The sequence below is a fragment of the Telopea speciosissima genome, chromosome 5 (assembly GCF_018873765.1).
Source record: "Telopea speciosissima isolate NSW1024214 ecotype Mountain lineage chromosome 5, Tspe_v1, whole genome shotgun sequence".
NCBI lineage: Eukaryota > Viridiplantae > Streptophyta > Magnoliopsida > Proteales > Proteaceae > Telopea > Telopea speciosissima.
The window spans coordinates 14613876-14633294 of NC_057920.1; the positions used below are offsets into that span (position 1 = coordinate 14613876).

General features: G+C 37.7%; 3 protein-coding genes across 4 annotated transcripts; all 3 read right to left on the reverse strand.

Moving 5' to 3' along the window:
• Window positions 1-3791: 3791 nt before the first annotated feature.
• LOC122662809 (probable amidase At4g34880) lies at window positions 3792-6455 on the reverse strand. Its single transcript, XM_043858522.1, has 5 exons — window positions 5913-6455; window positions 5037-5251; window positions 4705-4947; window positions 4377-4575; window positions 3792-4250 (listed from the first exon to the last, which is right to left on the reverse strand). The coding sequence occupies exons 1-5, from the start codon at window positions 6453-6455 to the stop codon at window positions 3891-3893; spliced, it is 1560 nt and encodes a 519-aa protein (XP_043714457.1). The 3' UTR covers window positions 3792-3890.
• Window positions 6456-11365: 4910 nt separating this feature from the next.
• LOC122663396 (probable amidase At4g34880) lies at window positions 11366-15848 on the reverse strand. 2 transcript variants are annotated; one of them, XM_043859071.1, is made up of 5 exons: window positions 15251-15848; window positions 14869-15083; window positions 12147-12389; window positions 11853-12051; window positions 11366-11758 (listed from the first exon to the last, which is right to left on the reverse strand). In XM_043859071.1, exons 1-5 carry the CDS (start codon window positions 15821-15823, stop codon window positions 11369-11371), a joined length of 1620 nt encoding a protein of 539 aa, XP_043715006.1. In that variant the 5' UTR covers window positions 15824-15848; the 3' UTR covers window positions 11366-11368. The 2 variants fall into 2 exon arrangements, with proteins under 2 accessions (XP_043715006.1, XP_043715007.1); XM_043859072.1 differs by having other exon boundaries at window positions 15247-15368.
• A 1570-nt stretch (window positions 15849-17418) lies between these two features.
• On the reverse strand, window positions 17419-18420 carry LOC122662810. Its single transcript, XM_043858523.1, has one exon. The coding sequence runs from the start codon at window positions 18418-18420 to the stop codon at window positions 17419-17421; it is 1002 nt and encodes a 333-aa protein (XP_043714458.1).
• Window positions 18421-19419: the final 999 nt, after the last annotated feature.

Below are 19419 nucleotides of genomic sequence, written 5' to 3' on the forward strand. Positions count from 1 at the left end.
TTTATGGTTGCATGTTGCATTCATAAGTGCTATTATTTTTATTTTTAAGCATATTCATGGAGTAGGAGCTCCCAGTTGTCTCCGACTTATATCATACAATTCTTCCTAATTTTAATTGTGTTTAAAATTGAGACTAGTAATATTGATAATTTTCAATTTTAAGTTGACCTTTTGAGTGATTCACAACAAGTGACATACATTGTCTTAGCTTGATGGGGTGTTTCATGTGTACTAAACAAAGGTTGGTTACAAAATGACCTCTCTTTTCAGCTTGACATACGTATGAACACCATCTTAATTTCTTCCAATTGAAAGAAGAAAATAAGGCTGAAATGCCAATTGCCAATTAATGTTATTCTCTTTAGGATATTTAGATGGAATACCAAATTAAATATATACAATGAATTGTTGGGGACGAATATGCAACCATGAGGAAGAACCCAAACAAACAATTACATACAACCATGGAACAAAAACTCGATCGAAACCTGTCGAAACCATCGAGTTAACTCGGTTTCCTAGGTTTTCGAGACGAGTTCAAGGGGGATTTTATAAAATCCCTTGTTTCGATGGTTTCGACTAGTTTCGATCATATCTCGGTGGTTTCGACACATATGCCCATCGAAACTAGGGAAAACTTGGCTCGAAACTTGGACAGACAAGTATTTATGTTAGAAACTGCTAAAAAACAAGGACAGATACTTAGTTATGTCTAATATCATTTAAGTAAACGTTTCATTTACTTAAGATATTATTCATAAATAAGCAAATATCCCCTATTTGAATCCAATAAAAATAATTAAAAAGTAAAATTCCAAAAGGAAAAAAAGTCAACCCCTCAGTTCAAGAACAAAAACTAAATTTTCAACGGTAAGTGCAATTTTCAACTTTCTAATGTTGGGATTTTTCTAAAATCTAAAAATTCCATAGATGTCAATATGACAAAATATTGCTAAAAACAAAAAATGCGATAAAATATTCATTTATTTTGATGTTCAAAAAAATCAATCTTGGACTTATTGGAAAGCTATCAAAATAAAGCTTTCTAACAAATCCAAGATTGCTTAAATCTCATTTATATTGAAGGAGTTATGTTCCGGTCAAACCTTATTTGATACCATGTCCAAGAACAATATATAGTATCAAACTTGGATCAAAACCACAAGTAATATTTTTAGTGTTCTCTATGTGAAACTAATGCATGGATTGAGCTTAAAATGTAAAAAATAGGCAGCACAACAAGAATCAGAGCAAAAACAACTCGGCCTCAAACCAAGGTTCGAGTTAGCTGGAGAAAGTCCCAAGTTTCGACCGAGATATGGTCGAAACCGAGACAAACTCATTTTTCGCTGGTCGAAACCTAGTCGAAACCGAGTTTTAGAACCTTGCATACAACACAAGGTCGTGATTCGGTAAGATTGCCTACATCCACCTGAGAGAACCAAAGATTGACTACATTCACCTGAGAGAATCAAAGATTGCCTACATCCACCTGTTTTCAACTTCTTTGGTTTTTTTTATTAACAAATCAATGTGACGCAAAATCAATTCATCTTGAAGCGACACCTCATATGTTCAAAACACTAAGGGAGTTTAAAATGTAAAAAATTGTTTTACCATTAACTATAGGGTTTTCTTCCCGTCACTATACCTAATGAAGTATAACGCTTTACTATTTGCCACATGGCAGTACATTGGTTGGTCCATGTGAGAGGCGATCAGATATTCATCTCATTGATACAATTTCAACTTAAAATGAGCAGAGGAAGTAGCTAAAATTACAAAAGATGTCATATTGTATTTTATATTCATCTCCATTTGATGACATATTGGTAATTTACTAAAAATTTTAATCAAAGTTTGACCAACTTTTCTTGCTTACTGTGGACTAAAATTTGGTCATTGAGATGTATGTAGGGCCCTCTATCACATGGGCTAACTCATATAGTGTCAAGTGGCAAATAATAAAGCATTATATTTCACCAGACATAGTGACACCTAGAAGGATCCTTAATAGAGTAATTAAGAAGAATAGGAATTAAGAAAGAACTTCAATGTGGTCATATGGGTGTATCTTGTTGTAACCAAAATGGTGAAGTGAGATGTTGTAACCTTCTCTTATTTGCCTCGTCTTATTCCTAAAAGTTCTTTAAGTTAGAGTTTTCAAAATAATTTTAAAGTGATCTTAACATTACATCATTCTCAAGAGCTTTCGTATATCCAAAAAAAATAAAATTCCCCAATTACTTTCATTGTTTTGCATATTTTATGATTTTATCCTCATTAAAAAAAGAAATATATTATATTAAAAGACAAAAAAGGTAATGTTACAAGTTCTCCAACTTTGATTATGACAACATTTTGTCTTTAAATAGTATTCATATATCTTATTATCTCGTATAATTGCTTTTCTTAATTTTGTTTAATAATTATATATTTTTTCATGGCTTTTTATGGTTGCATGCTGCATTCATAAGTGCTATTATTTTTGTTTTTAAGCATGTTCGTGGAGTAAGAACTTATATATACATTTCTTCCTAACTTTAATTGTGATTAAAGTTCAAAGTAGCAATATTGATAATTTCCATTGTTAAGTTGAACTTTTGAACGATTCATAACAATTGGCATACATTATCTTAGCTTGATGGGGGTGTTTCACGTGTACTAAACAAAGGTTGGTTACAAAATGACCTCTCTTTTCAGCTTTACATACGTATGAACAATATCTTAATTTTTTCCAACTAAAAGAAGAAAATAAGGCTGGAATGCCAATTGCCAATTAATACTATTCATTTTAGGATATTTAGATGGAAAACCAAATTAAATTTATATACTGAATTGTTGGGGACGAATGTGCAACCACGAGGAAGAATCTAAGCAAACAATCACACACAACGCAAAATAGTAACTGTGGTTTGGTAAGATTGCCTACATCTATCTAAGAGAATCAGAAATTGCTTACATCCATCTGAAAGAATCAGAGATTGTCTACATCCACCTAAGAGAATCAGAAAATTTTCATTATGTCCTAAAATATTCTCTACACTACTCTTCACCTCACAAAGTGCTCCCCTTTATTTTTTTTGTGATTAGGGTTTTCCACATAGAGACAATATATAGGAAAACCCAAAACCCTTATCCCCACATAATTATAATTCTACCCCGTATATATAATGAAACCAAAACCCTGTCTCAATTACAAATACAAATCAATTACAATAATGACACCCCTAGTTTGGATTGAATGTGATTCAAGCTTGATTGTGACTCGTATTAAAGAGCAAGCAATTCCATGGTGTTTTAGGCAAAAAATGGATGTTCTTTAAATTTCATGGATAGAATACCGTGGAAAATTTCTCACTTCTATAGGGAAATCAACATGGTGACAGATTTGTTGGCTAAAAAAGTGTGTCAAGATGCTCTTAAGAGTGGGAAGGGCCCCCAAATTTTGTTTATGATGATATCAATTGGGTTGCACAAGAAAGATCGAAAGACCTCGTTATCGGTTTGATTGAGTCTTTTGTGAACTAATGGTCTTTGATTTGAATTGCTTTCTGTGCTGATGGCTATGTCGAAGGTAGAGAAGTGATCTGAATTATTGTGTATTGTAATTGCCATAAGGTTATCCAAAAGATGATATTAGTAAACATAAAAAAAATTCCCTTGAAATTTATGACCACAACAGTTTGGAACGAAAAATAAAATATTTTATTGGAGATTGCTCGGTTGTTTGCTCCAATGGTAATGAACGATTAGATACAAGCAGAGATATAATTTATATCCGAAGGTTACATTATACTCAATAACCCTGCAACCCACTATATATCCATTACAAATCGAATCTATATATCCATCATTATTAAAAAGAGAGTGCTCCTTTAGAAGAAATCTCACACAAGGAATGATGGAGGCTTCCTAATCTTTGTAGCTTGTTCAAAGCCATAAGAAATCTCAATCAACCTTGGCTCATAACCTTGCAACCCACTAAAACAGATACCAAATGGTGCCCCATTTGGTGCATACCCTGCTGGAACACTAATTCCTGGAAATCCCCCAATTGCTAGCATTGGAGTAACACCAGAGTTGGGAGTAATTAATGCATCCAAATTATTATCCATCATTAGCTTCACAAACCCATTTTCTGTCAAGCTCAGCATATTTGCTAGTGCCGCTTTATATAAAGGATCACTAGTACCTGTAGAATTCTCAGCTAATAAAAAGAGGGATTGGCCGTATTGTGGAATCATTTCCTGCATGCCAATCCATCAAAAACATCGATTAATTACGCGAAATCAATCGTTCCACCTCAAGAACTTGGGTTTCATCATTCAAATTATATCAAAACCTGAAATAAACAAAAGACGAGAGCTATGTACCAAGGTAGAGTAGTTATTGTTGAAGGCTATTGCATCTGCGAGTGTTCTGATTGGAGAAGCAACCAACCCTGATAAGTAATTATTCAAGGCGATCTTAAACTCGGCCGACAATGCATATGATTCACCACTTTGACTTGAATTCAATATCGCACTAATGTTGGCTATTTGCAAATTGTCCACCAAAATTGCACCAAATTGGCTTTTTTTTTTTTTGGTTGGATTGGGAGGAGAAATAAGTTCAGAAAAAAATAAAAAGTTAGGTTAACCAACTAAAATAAAAAAATAAAAATGAATCTTAACAAGGAAAAGGGAAATGTTTGTTAAGTACCTTAGGGTTTGGAAATGCATTTGGAAAGCTTGAGTCATGTAAGAGGTGGCAGTGGTGAAGTTGAAGAATGGGTTTCTTACTATTCCCAGTCTCTTCCCTTTAAGTCCACTTGCATTCAAGAATTGCACATATCCACCGGGAGGAATGAATTCTGATGCAGTTGAAGTTGCGGTGTCGTAAGGGTCATAGCCTGCAATTGCATCTAGTACATATGCTGCATCTGACACTGTGCGGCAGATTGGCCTATTTCACTCAAAACACAATTATTATGAAAGTTATTTCATCAAATACCTTAAATGCATTGATTTGATGCAGAAATTATAAATACTCACCCCACTGTGTCCTGCCTGGGACTAATGGGAACAACCCCAGCTCGGCTAGTGAGTCCAAGAGTGGGTTTGATTCCAACAACTGAGTTTGAATAGGCTGGGCAGAGGATTGAACCGTCTGTCTCTGTTCCTAGTGATACTGCCGCCATATTTGTTGCCACTGATATTGCTGATCCGGTGCTTGACCCACATGGATCGGCCGACATTACATATGGATTCTGCACTTATCATCATACATTTAAAATTAATGATGAGAGAGAGAGCAATTATAACTCAGTTATATTGTGACTTGTTGGGATTCCACACGAAAGCAATAATCCTTTTGCATTGGATGTGAATAACTCAGTGTGGAGATTTATAAGGACTTGAATATCTTCTCCTAAATAACTAGATGGAAAAAAGAACGCTACTTGGCCGCATGCAATGAACTGTCCTTGTGCCGAGACATAGGGGCAAGTGAAATGACCGACATGCCCCCACGAAAATATAGACATTCAAGGAGGTGTGGCGGTAATTTTGTCCGCCCCCTGTCTCTGGGCGTAGGAGCAGCATACCACACACGCCCAAGTAGCATTCTCTTTTCTTAACTAATTTTTTAGATTAAGTCCTACCCAAGTTCTACAAGTAGTGTCACAACAATAACCAGGGACCTTTATCCCCTCCAGTTCCCTACCTGGCCTAGTTTCCCAGTGCCTCTAACAAGGGGGACAGTGACCACCCTACCCCTGCCCAAACACTCTGCCCAAGTGGGGTCCACCCCCCTTATTAGAGGCCCTGGGCAACTCGGGCGGGCAGGGAACTGGAGGAGATAATTTCCCCCTTTCCAGGGACAAGCTAGCTTTTAACGATCAATTCTACCCAAATTCTAACATGGCTCACCAGTACTTGACCACCTCGAGCGCTCCAACCATTGGGTCCATTAGCAGAACGGTAATGAGCCCACTCGCTAAGTGCGGCCTTTCCCAGTATGATGGCACCGGCGGCTCTCAACTTTTTCGCCACACCGGCATCACGAGGGACGACAGAACCAAGCAATGCAAAGGAGCCAGCAGTGGTGTTGAGCTTATCCTGAGTGGATATGTTGTCCTTGAGCAGTACTGGGATGCCATGCAACCCTGTCCCAGATGGTGGAACCCCAGCCTTCCGTTGCTCGTCGGCAAGCTGAGCCAGGTAGAGCAAATCTGGGTTCACCTCAATCAATCCCCGAATCTTTGAGTTTAGAGAAAGGATCTGGGAGAGATAGTATTCGACAAGTGTTGTAGAGTTGAGAATGTTCTGCTTGAAAGCCGCCTGCAGCTCTGCCACTGTTGCTTCAGCGATAGAGAAATTGGTGGCGCCTGAGACATTGACGCCAAAAGAACAACAGATAATCACTAATAAAAACGCGCATGGGAGAATTGGGTGGTGAGCATGAGACGCCATATTGGATTTTAGAAAGAAGATTGGCAATCAAGTCCTCTGTTTCTCTCTGTCTCTCTACTCCAATATATAGGAGCTGAGTGGTTTTGGGTTCACTTCACTATGAGAAAATTTGATTTCCATTCCTTCATCAAGATATGGATAGTGGACCTTCTTGTGAGTAATAATCATGCTGAAATTATATCTAATCATAAAAAATTATGATCTTTACGAAACATGCTCGAGTCAAACATAGGAAGGAGACAATAAATTAGTTGACTTTTTGAGGATTCAAAAAAATTCTTATTTTGCATGTAAAATGGTAAATAGTTTTGGTAGCCTCGGAGAATTAAACAACTCTAAGGCCACCTCATGGCCGAGCTGCCCGGTAGGACCGTGCTGTCTAGATACGGTGCTGTGTGCAATGATCACCTTACTCCCACTTGGGCAAGGCATTTGGACAGGGGTAAGGTTGACATTGCACGTAGCACCGTATCTGGGCAGCTCGGCAGGGGAGGATCCAAATTGCACCTCATGGGCCAAACTAAGGATCTAAACTTGAAAATAGGTATTACCAAAAAAACTTGAAAATAGGAGAGATAGGTACTCATGGGCCAGTCAAGTTGATAGGAGAAAATGTATTTTGGTATGTGCTTATTATCTACATACTCCCATAGACATAGATGGACAGATTTCTATTTTGAATATTATTTACGGGAGTGTCTAAATGACAACTCTACAGGTGTATTTAAAATTTGATACCTTCTTTTAATTACCCTTTGTTTTATTCTCAAAAGTTCTTTAAATTAAGAGTAAAGAATTTTTAAATATAATATGAGAATGACATATCTTTATGGCATTATATAAATGTGTCATTGTTATGTACATATTTTGAGTATACATGTGAAATATGACAATATTTATCCTTATTAGAAGAAAAAATTGTATGTAACACTAATGGGCAAAAAGGTAAGATTACAAATTATCTGACCCCATGACGGATGTCAATAAGAAAATCTCATTATTTAAGCAAGGAATATTAATCATAGATCATAACACCAACTTGATTCTGGAAATATTTAGATATAAAATAACTTTTGGATATAAAATACAAGACGGTACCAATTGCATCAATGAAAATGATTCAATGACTAAAGTAAAAAAACATTGTATATTCTCCTCCCCCCTCTCTTTTTCCTGTTATAGAAATAAATTGATATTCATAAAAATAAAAAATAAAAACAGTAAATAACTTGACTCTGCTTCAAGTTTTTTTTTTTTTTTTTTTTTTTTTAATTAGGAAAAAAGATCTCTACTTTGTGGTGTTTCCTATGTCCTCTCATAGGGCACCGTGAGATGATGCCTCTATCCCCTGAGTAGATACCCAGGCATGCTCCCCTATTGGCCCAGGCACTTGTGTAGAGACCATATGACCAAGTAGAGATCTCTTGCCCTTTTAATTAACAAACGAATATAGCATGGAATTAATTCATATTTAAGTGTCTCTTCATACGTCCAAAACATTGAGGGAATTAATTAAAATGGAAAAACTTCAATTTTCCTCTTTATTATACCATTCTGTATAAAATTTGGTTACAGAACAACCTCGCTGACAGTACTCCTTTACTTGATTTTGTCTCATTTTGTTTGTTTCTGTTTAATTTTAATCTTTCAACATTTGGCATGCAAATTGCACTAAAGAAATTATAGATGGCATGCAACATGAGAAATTTCATATATGCAAATATTGTTGTGCATGTTCATATATAGAGTAGAAGCTCTCAGTTTTATCCCTCTAGTATCTTGCATTATATTCTTGATTTGTAAGTAATAGTAGAATTGAAAATTTTTCATTGTTAAACTGACCTTGAGTGATTCATGACAATTTACATTCAATGTCTAAGCTTAGAGGGGTGATTCATGTAATGGACAAAGGTTGGTCACAGAATGACCTCTATCTTTAGCGTCATGGATAGACTCTATCTTTCTTCTAAATAAAAGAAGAAAAGGAGGATGAAGAGAGAGTTGTCATTTACTATATTCTTCTCCAAGATCTTTAGATGAAATTCCAAAGTAAACACAACAAATCACAAGTATCTAATTTTCCTAATTTTTTTGTCTTTTTACACTTAATATTGTTGGAAAACAAATTAACCTTTTCCAATCTATGTGCAAGTTTATGGAGATACATAATAACAAACAATATAATACATAAGACTAATAGCACCGATAAATCAAGTCAAACTAATCACAAAAGGACACACCATTTTTTAAGGTGAAAAACATTCCAAAATTCAAAAGGGAAAATTAACCACGAGATCTAGTCTAGTTAAATCTTTTACTATAAAAAATAATGGAGTTATAATTTTTTCTAGTCAAACTACAGACTACCAAGCATCAAGAGAAATAATTCACTCTTGGTTCAAAAATAACTCACAATTTTTTTTCCGTATTTTAAAGTGAAAGGATCAAAATGCCCCTCTAAGGGGAAAACGGTAAAAACATTAATCCATCCAAGTTTTAAAATAAAAAATTTCAAACCAAAGCACATTAAATTAGATTAGAATGATCCTTTTTCACATAATCGCAAATAAACCCAATTTATTTCACATTTTTCCGGTTTTAAGAGCCAAAATTATCAAACAACCCATAAGGGCAAAAATATCCAAAAATAGTTAGAAGAAAATATAAAATAAATATTTACTGTTGATGCATAGGAGGTTCTCGACCCAGTAAATATGCGTCCGTATTTTCAAAATCCACTGTAGAGGCCAACCGAAATGTGTTTTGAATGACGATGCTCCAACTGACGAAAATTGCGAGTGGAGGTATTTACGAAATTTTATAGAGCTATAGGGGAGGGGGTATGAGGGGGATGAAAACTTCATCTGAAAAAATTATCTCCTCCAGTTCCCTAGTTCCTCTAATAGGGGGGGTGTGAACCCCATTTGTGCAGAGTGTTCAGGCAGAGATAGGATGGCCATTCCAGCCCCCCATGTTAGAGGAACTGGGGAATTGGACTGGGCAGGGTACTGGAGGTAAAGATCGACAATAAAGATCCGAGGAGTGAGGGATTCTTGGGGACAAAATTTTGTTAAAGATTTCTAGAATCGTTATCCTCTCCTGTTATAGTACGGTGCAGTACTGCATCGTGCGGCGCTGCAGAGGCCATGTGGCATAGTGGGGCCCACATGATGCACATGGCCTCTACAACTGTTGCATGATGTAGTACTGCACCGTGCTATAACAGGAGAGGATAAAAATTCAGATTTCTAACCCTAGTTCCCTCAACCGGGGGGTATATAGACCACTCAAACTGGCGATAAAGATCGGCAATAAAGATCCGAGGAGTGAGGGATTCTTGGAGACTAAAATTTTGTTAAAGATTTGTAACGCTAGTTCCCTCAACCGGGGGGGGGGGGTATATGGACCACTCAAACTGAAATTATGGCCAAATTCTAGGGTGACAAGGCATGGCCCAAGTCATAGGCTGAACTTTGGGCTAGGCTTGCATGCACGCCAGGGCTAGGCCAGGCGCACACGTAAGCCAGGCCTGGCTTGGCTCGTACGGACTGTTCAGGGCCGGTATGGGTCGGCTAGGTTGACTAAAATGATATATTAAAATCTCTTTTAAAGGCTAAAAATTAAAATGTTTATGTCTTTCAATATGTGTGGCCGATTTTAAAGCATCAAATATCGCAATAAAGCATTTTTCGAACACTTTCCATCCATATGGTGATCAAACTTAGATTTTGCTGGGGAAATGGCAAAAAATGCTTGACTAGTGTGTGTTACCCACAAAAGATTCTTTATATCGACTCCAAATGGTATTGAATTTGGATGAAATTTATACACAAGTTTAAAATAATTAAAAAAATATTATCCAAATAATTTCGGCTCAAATAGGAAGGTTTGAATATTGAAATCATATTAGGAACAAAATGATCATTTTGCATTAAGTAAAAACCAAAAGTCTTCGTATTTGAACGAAATTTTACTCACAAATTCAAAATAACTAAATAAAGTATCCCAAGAGTTTTGACACAGATCGGGAAGGTTCGGATATTGAAATCATGTGAGTGGCAAAATGGTTATTTTTTGCATTAAATGGCAACCAAATATCACTAGATTGGAACAAAATTTCACGCACAACCTTAAAATAGCTAAATGAGACCATCTTAAGAATTTTGGCTCAAACCGAGATGGTTTAGATATCGAGAAAACACAAAGCTAAAATGGTCATTTTGCAAACGATGAAACATTTGAATGAAATTTTGCATGTGAACTCAACATGGCTAAATAAGATTATTCTAGGAGTTTTGGCTCTATTTTGAAATGTTTGGATATCAAAATTAGATCAAGGATAAAACGATCATTTTTACCACATAATCGGCACGACAGTCAAACGGTTCCGAATCATCATCGTCAGAAAGTTCCCCCAATGTGTCGAAATACAGTGCCTACACAAATGCTTATTGACATTCCTTCTTAAGAAGCTTGAATATTGATTCGATCACACACACCACAGTCAACCGAGCTTTGAACCGATTAATGTATTGTATTAGTCCAAGAAATCCTCTTTTTCCTTCTCATTTTTCGATGGTGGCATCCCTCTGATTGTCTCCATTTTATGGGGTCCACTTTTATTCCTCTTTGACTTATTATTATGGGAGAATGTTCTCTGTGTCGTAACGCAGGCAGCGCCTAGGCACATGGACCTGTCACTCAGAAGGGGGGCAGGGTGATCATTACGTCCACCCCCATGTGCCTGGGTGCAGCCGGCACAAAGAACAACGCCCCTATTATTATAAACCCTAAACACTTTTCAACAATGGCACCAAATGCACAATTTTAAGTTACAACTCGTTTGTCTCCTGGTAGGTGACATTCAGCGAGACTCATTTTCTACATCAGCATTGCTAGCGTCTAAATAGAAATCACAAATCTGAATGAGTACTACTTGCCACATGGATATGTTTGAAGGAGGGAGGCTTCCTGATCTTTGTGGCTTGCTCAAAAGCATAAGCAATCTCAATCAGTTTAGGCTCCGAACCACGCAGACCCCCAAAACAGATCCCAAATGGAAGTCCATCGCTCCCATATCCCGCTGGTACATTGATTGCTGGGTACCCACCGATTGCAAGAACTGAAGAAGCACTTGCTCTTGGAGTCACCATTGCATCCAATTGGTTCTCTATCATCAACTTCTCAAACCCATCTCTTGATAGTCTCTCCATGTTCTCAATTGCTTTTCTCACTTCCTCGTTGATTCCACTGGTTTCTTCAGATTCTAAAAGTTTCTCCTGACCAAGATCTTTCATCCTTTCCTGCAAACAAGTATAGGCTTAAAGACTGTTAATTCCATCATTTGATCAAACCCAGTAAGTATCAAACAATCAAAGCCAACTGATCAGATCTCACCTGATCTGGATGATTTTCATTGAATGCAATTATATCAGCAAGGGATCTCACGGGAGAGGTTACGAGGTCTGATAAGTAAGAATTGAGAGCGATTTTGAACTCAGCCAGCATCGTCATCTGTTCGCCACTTCGAGAGTGATCAAGTATGGAACTGATGTTGGCTATTTCAAGATTGTCTACCAAAACTGCACCTCTTTGCCTTGAGATCGATCCATTGAGATGAACATAGTTAGCTTTTAATGTTTACTGAGATGTATTCAAAAGATTTTAATGTATTAAGATATGTTCTGTTACCTTAATGTGTTGAAGTGTTCCTCGAAAGCTTGGGCAAAGACTGATCCTTTGGGGAAATTAAAGAAGGGCTTCCTGACAATCCCAAGTCTCTTTCCTTGGAGCCCGTCTGCCTTCAGAAATTGCTTGTAACCATCCCTGGGGAAGAATTTCTCAGCATCTCTAGTTGCCTCAGCATCTCTTGGATCAAACCCAACGATCTCGTCTAACACATAAACTGCATCTGATACAGTCCTGCATATGGGCCTGTTTTTCACAACCCAGTTCAGAAATTCCGCAATTATATTACTTGAATAGATGGGCCTGGTTTTATAGATTCTTTTTTGTTTCATCAATCACCAATTAAATTTTCATTAATTTTGAAAACAAAGCCTTCTTAATAGGACTACCCAGGTCTAAGAGCAAGTCGTTTCAATGTTCCGAGTATCCAGAATATAGCAAAATACAACGTTGGCTCCGTTTGGTTGCAAGGGGAATTAAATAGAAGAGAAGGAAAAATTTTCAAACAATAAAAGAAACTTTTGTAATCATTACCCCATGTGATTGTATAAACTACTTAATTTTCTTACCATGTATAGTAAAGATACATTTTATATGTAATATTTATTTTACATTTTAAACCAAAGGGAATAGGATGCAAAGTAAAGTAAAATTTAATAACCAAATATGAAATGATTTGGAGTTATTGATATCGTCACATGGTGTCACATGGGGTAATGATTATAAAAATTCCTTTTTAAAGTATGAAAATTTTCCTTCCCTTCCCTTTAATTCCCCTTGCAACCAAACGGAGCAGGAAAATTCAAAAAGAAATTTGGGCTCATATCACATTGGGCTGAAATTGAGTGTCATTAGTCTTCGGCCCGTTTGTTTGATGGGTTGAATGGGGTGGGAATATTGTGAGACCCACAGTGTAGTGGGTTGGGACACAAGGGTGAGATTTTTACTTTTTCTATGAATAGTAACCAAAGTCTTGTTTTTTGTGGGACTTTGGATAACATAGGATTGGAATTTTCAAGTGCCACGTCAGCAGATAAAGCATTTAATGCTATTCCCTAAGCTTTGGTAAGTTCACCCGTCAAGTTAAACAAACAAAGTTGGGATGGGATTTTGAAATGCCACATCAACACTTTCTCACCCCACTTAAGTCCCTGTCAAACAAACAGGGCCTTGAAATGAATCTATCAAGGCTAGAGATTACTCCAATCTAGCCCATCTGATAGTGGGGAATTCAAGGTCCAAATCCAATAACATCACATTTCTGAATGGTTTTCTGTCTTCATATGATCAATAACGGTTCGATCCGGTTTTAAACTGTTTAGCCGTTTATAAACTGTTAAACCGGTTATATTTTATTTGACTACACCATTTACACCTAGTCTTTACATTTTGGTAAGTGTACTTAGAATTTAGAACAGATATGCAAATATGCCATCAGGAAAAAGATTTAAAACTTGGACATGGTTTAAGAACCGGTAACAAACCCTTTAAGGATTGTTTAGGAGCCTATTACCTCATACAGGAAACAAAACTGAGACCAAAACCATTTAAAACTGGAAAACCAAAAACCGAAACTATTTAATAAATGGTTTTGATTTCACTGGATCGTTATAAACGGTTTGGTTTTGATTTGCATAATATATCGAACAGAACCATTTAACAACCTTAGCCCCAATAGCCTACATGGTAAGGGTGTCAAAGTTATGATCAACTGAAATCAATCGGTTGAGCCCATAGTTACCAAAAACAGGAACGGCAAAAAAATGGAGTCTTACGATACATGTTTTAAACGGTAAAAAATTGCAAACGGACGGTCAAATAAAATGGTCAAAAAATAGAAAACGATAAAAAACAGAAAACGGACGGTACAGGTTTTAAACGTTTATAGTTCAAAAACGAAACAAAAAAAATGACACTATTCTCATATAAATTGAGGAATTTTTATTTGAAATACATGATTTTCTTTTTGGTATCCGTACATTGACATTGAGTTGAAGAAAGATATCATAAAAAATGTAGCCCTTCGAGTCATCTTTACGTCGGTGAAAGAATCAGGCCGATCAGAGTCCGAGAGAGAGAATATGGTCAGTTAGGTCCAAGGTCTTAAAAGCGCTAAAAAAAGGGAAATGTGTTTTAAACGGGAAGGCTTGCTGTTTGCACTTTTTACCATATGTTGGGGATGCATACGACAAAACGTGTTTAAAATGGTAAAAAGGAAAACGTGTTTAAAACGGAGTTTTAAATGCGTTTTTGCTAATAATGGTTGAGCCTGGACCGAAACGACTAGACCCTTATTGGTTTGGTTTCAATTTGGGGTTTTATATAGTTGATAGAAACTAAAACCAAACCGCAAAACGTATGGAACCTGATAAAAAAAAATTGAAACTAGATTGATAAGAAATATGGAAAAAAAAAAAAAAAAAAAAAACACAGAATTTTCGTATTGATTTCCCTATGCATGCATAATTTATGTAAAACCAAAATTGGACCAGGCTGAACCCAATAGTAGTTCAATTACAAACCGATAAAAAGAATCAGACCAAACCAAAACTTGCTAACTGTTAGGTTTTGAGTTGGCTTAATAACAGATCAAAATGGATTCAACCAGACCGAACCGAACTGACCAATTGACACCCTTAGGCCTTACTAGTTACTACATGTAGAGCAAATGGAACTGGTCTAACGATTAAGGAAACCATAGAAGAAATTAATTAAAATCACATACCCAATGGTATCCTGACGGGGAGAGATGATGATGACGCCGGCACGGCTAGTGAGACCAACGGTGGGTTTAATCCCAACGACGCCATTGAAATCGGAGGGGCAGATGATAGACCCATCTGTCTCTGTTCCGAGTGAGACCGCAACCATATTTGCCGACACCGCTATCGCCGATCCCGTGCTCGACGCACATGTCTTGTCCGATAACACGTAAGGGTTCTGCAATTCCCAAATCGAACCCCGCCCGCCATTAATTTATACAAATCTCACCAAATCTTTAATTTAAGTAAGGGAGAAAGAACGAGTGAGTACTGGATTAGTACACGGAATTAGAAAATTTGAAACCCTAAATTGAGTAGTTGCAGTTGAACAATGAACTCACTTACTTTACCCTGACCGGATCTGGCGCACCAACCAATAATGGGAGAGTGAGATCGGAAGTTGCACCACTCGCTAAGGCTGGCCTTACCCAATATGACGGCCCCTGCACTTCTAAGTTTCTCCACAACGCCTGCATCGCGAGGGACGACGGAGCCCAGAAGCGCAAATGATCCGATAGTGGTATTGAGCTTGTCCTTTGTAGCTATGTTGTCTTTAATTAATATGGGAATGCCGTGCAGACCAGAGAAGGAGGAGGATCTACCACCATCTCTAACGATGCTATTTCTCTCCAGATCGGCCTTGTTGGCTTGATCCAGTGCATCAGGATTCACCTCTATTACTGCTCGGAGTGTTGGATTGATCTTCTCAATCTCCTCCAGATACAACTCCACGAGCTTTCTGGAGGTGAGCTTGTTTTCTCTGAAGGCTTGGTGGATCTCGCTCACGCTGGCTTCCTTAATCGAGAAGCCATGGCATTGAAGGGTGGAAATGAGGTTAGTAGAGATCAGAATTTGTAGGGAAACTAAAACTTGTAGGACAACAAAGGAGGAGAGATAGGGATGGAATTGGACCGCCATCACCTGTAATTCACCTGAATCACTTCAAACTCCGGAACACAATTAAACACAGCAACCAAAAGCCATTGGCCAACTGGGAAAGGTTCCAAGGGGTGGAGGTTGCTTGTTAATGTAAGCTGATGTGATGATCGATGTTTAGAGGATATCATATAGTATAGAAATGGTGAGAAAATTAAGGGAAGGTTTCAGAAGAAATGCTTATTATATTTGATTGATATCAAGTGTATTCGAGAAAGTCTAGTTTTGGGGAATTTCATATGTAGATAAGAGTTTGGAATGTGCAAGCTGGCTTATAGTATTGCAAAATGTGCATTATCTTTCCCCGAGTCCAGGGTTAAGGGAATTTTCTTTTCATGAAAACCTCTTGTCCTTTTGTGAAGCCTGAATCTTAATAAAATTCTCACCATCTTCCATCTTTTCATGGGGGCGTGGTAGTCATTTTCATGCTCTTACGTCTGGGTGCAGGGGCAGCGCGGCAGCGCACACCACACATGCCCAATTAGCATTCTTTTCAAAGGGGGATGAGGGAAGGGGATAAGAGATACTATGTGTGGAACTAAGGCTCGAATCCGAGATCTTAGGGTTCTAATGAGTGTCTATCGCATTAGCTCATTCCAACTGCGTTAGGCAGCTGTCCACAAAGAACTACAATATTTGTTGGGTAAGGCTTGGATTCATGGTAAATATGGGTATGAAAAAATATGTACACGAATTAGATAAAAAAAAATAGACACGGTAAAGTCATTATTTATTCATATGTTTAAAATGGTTATTATTAAAAAATTAGGAAGCAATTTCAGACACCTCTCTCTCTCTCTCTCTCTCACACACACACATTTTTGTCAACAATAATCTTTACCACGCAGTGAAGGTTTACCACACCATCCTATGGTTCATTGTAGGGTTTTTCGTATAAAGTGCGTATCAGTGCACGAGGTTCCCACAACTACAGCTTCTAGGGAGGGCCATAATGTATGCAGTTTTACCCTTGTTTTCGTAGAAAAGCTGTGTCTGGGCTCAAACCCGTGATCACCATAGGGTTTTAGTAGTTCCCCAAAATACAAAAGTACTTGATTTAGAATCGTTCCTGCCAACATTTATATCTTACAAAAGTATTCCCCAAGAAAAGAAAGAATTAAAAACAAAAAAATCTGATTCCAATATACAACTCTTGATGTCTCTTTTTATTTCTCTCAGATATAGCATGTCAATGGCCCCTCTGGCACATTCAATGTTAGACTCAATAGAGATTTAAGGTTTTGATCATATTATCCAATTGGAAATACATCGAATTATCATTCTAGTCCATCTCAAACCCATAAACTAATACGAGAGATCTAGTAAAACGAAAATCCAATAACTTTTCCATTGCATGATTTGCATCATTCCCTATTACATAACAAATTACACCAACCCTTTTTCAATTTTTTTTCAAATTCCCTACTTAATTCCCTACTTTTTCCTCAGAGGAAACTAAAGAAGAATAAGAGCAACCGAAAGAGAGAGAAAAATTAAACCTCAAGAATCAACAAGCAGAGCTACACACAATTACTGCAGCTGATATCCATCCCACTTGAACAGATCAAAAGCTAGCCTCACAGAAGAAAACCACAATAAACCATCAGAGTAGCAAGAGAAACCAAAGCAACACCAAACTTGAATGGCAAATTCCCTGATGACCCACTGTCAAAAGGATTGTTGTCCACAAGGGGTTGTCTTTGGTAACTAGACCCTCCACCAAAAGGCTGTGCAGGTTGGTTCAAATATGAGAATGGCTGGTTAAATGCTCCTGAAACTGGTGGCTGGCTTAGGCCATATTGAGGTTGAGGCAGTTCTTGAACACCCATTTGTCCTTGTGATGGCTGTGACAGAGGAGCTCCTACTCCTCCCACACCCACACCAACACCCACAGGGCCCAAACCAACTGGGACTGGGAGCTGCTGCTGCTGCTGCTGCTGTTGGACTGGCACAGACTGCCCAAATGGAGCATTATTCTCAACAGGCTTAGCAAATGGAGGAGTCTCAGGAGCCAAACCAGGAGACCCCATTGACCCACAATTCTGGTTAGCCTGTGGGGTATCACTAGCCTTCCATGCCAAGTTCCCATATTTGTCCCTCAACCTCATATCACCAGTGTCTACCAACTCCAATGTCTCAAGAAAGTTGTCAGCATCTGCATCTGTGTTCCACATTGAACTGCTACCATCAAAAATCTCAAGACCCATATCGTCGAACACTAAGCTACATGTGTTTCCACTGCTCACTGGAGCACAATCCGATTCCCATACACTCTGCCCTGCTTCCTGGACTTGAATGTAACAGAAATCATTGCCAAAGCCTCCGGCACCGAGCATAGTTGGTCGGCGAAGAAGGAAGGCGGCGTATTTCCCCAAAGGAGAGATCAAGAATAGTTGAGATGAACCAGAAGGTACTGCTGGTTCTGGAGGGAGGCTTGTGAGGATTTGTTGCTTTACAGTTCTGTCGATTGTTCCAGCAGGAGACAATGCATGAGCAAGAAAGACAGAGGATGAAGAAAGGAGGATTAGAAAGAGAGATAGGAAGAGGGTGGGCTTATGGGACTTCTGGTTAATCTCCATATCTCTTATGTTGAGTAGTACTATTGGTGTTGTCTTGTGTTCTGATGGACATGGCAATGGTGTTTAGAGGGTTAAATAGATATGGAGGAGCAGTTGAGAGATGAAGGATTCAGTACTTCATGACCAGAAATTGAACCAATAGGAGATGGAGTCAGGGTAAGAGTCAAACCTTGATGTAATATTGGATTTAGTCTAGGCATTCCATGCTTGGATTAATTTTATTATATTGAAGAAAACTTTATAGCTTAGCAGGTTATATTGGTGGGAAGCATTATATAATATGGGGGCGGTTCATAAGGGAGTGAAGTAGGCCTAACCAATTCAATAACTATGTAGTGATACATTGATCTATAGAAATTAGCCAGATCAAGAAACTATAATGCCTGATTGGCTATTATATAAATTATAAGAATGTAACCCTTAATTGGAAAGAAAGAAGAGATCGGGCATGATATGTTTAGAAGGGTAAAATTAACAATTTAATTAGTCAACCAATTTTGACCACATGGAGAGCTAATTTGGGCCATCCCATATATGTAATCGATCATTTATATATATAGGAACCCCCCCCCCTTTTTTTAATTTTCAATTACTTTACTGGATTTTAGACCGGTAGTAGAGGATCCAAATTGCACCTCCAGCACCACCACATAACTGAAGATATACTTCCGTTAATATGCATTACATATATGTTTTTATTTTTTTTTTTGTTTTTTTTTGAGGCAGTTTTTTTTTCCACTATTATCATATAGCTTTTGTTGTTATAGAAGTACTCAAATTAACAAAAGGGAAAAGGCTAGCAGCATGCCCACCATGTGTCTTCCTCTCTCCTCCTTTGGAGAATACCCCCTTGCACTCGTCTCCAATCCTGTGATTGGTGTATGCCGTTAAAGCTGGTAGCATGCCCAACTCTCTCTCTTAATAGAAATACAAAAAAGTAATTGACTAAAAAATCATTATTTAGTACAGAAACATTGTCATACACAACCTTAAATAACC

Excerpts from the sequence above, each read along its gene's own strand:
- LOC122663396 (XM_043859071.1), bottom strand. The coding sequence starts at position 15,823 with ATGGCGGTCCAATTCCATCCCTATCTCTCCTCCTTTGTTGTCCTACAA. Across the intron at positions 15,084-15,250 it reads CCAGATCCGGTCAGGGTAAA|AACCCTTACGTGTTATCGGA; the intron begins GTAAGTGAGTTC and ends TGGGAATTGCAG. Across the intron at positions 11,759-11,852 it reads ATGAAAATCATCCAGATCAG|GAAAGGATGAAAGATCTTGG; the intron begins GTGAGATCTGAT and ends ACTTGTTTGCAG.
- LOC122662810 (XM_043858523.1), bottom strand. The coding sequence starts at position 18,420 with ATGGAGATTAACCAGAAGTCCCATAAGCCCACCCTCTTCCTATCTCTC.
- LOC122662809 (XM_043858522.1), bottom strand. The coding sequence starts at position 6,455 with ATGGCGTCTCATGCTCACCACCCAATTCTCCCATGCGCGTTTTTATTA. Across the intron at positions 5,252-5,912 it reads CTCGAGGTGGTCAAGTACTG|AATCCATATGTAATGTCGGC; the intron begins GTGAGCCATGTT and ends TGATAAGTGCAG. Across the intron at positions 4,948-5,036 it reads CCCAGGCAGGACACAGTGGG|GCCAATCTGCCGCACAGTGT; the intron begins GTGAGTATTTAT and ends TGAGTGAAATAG.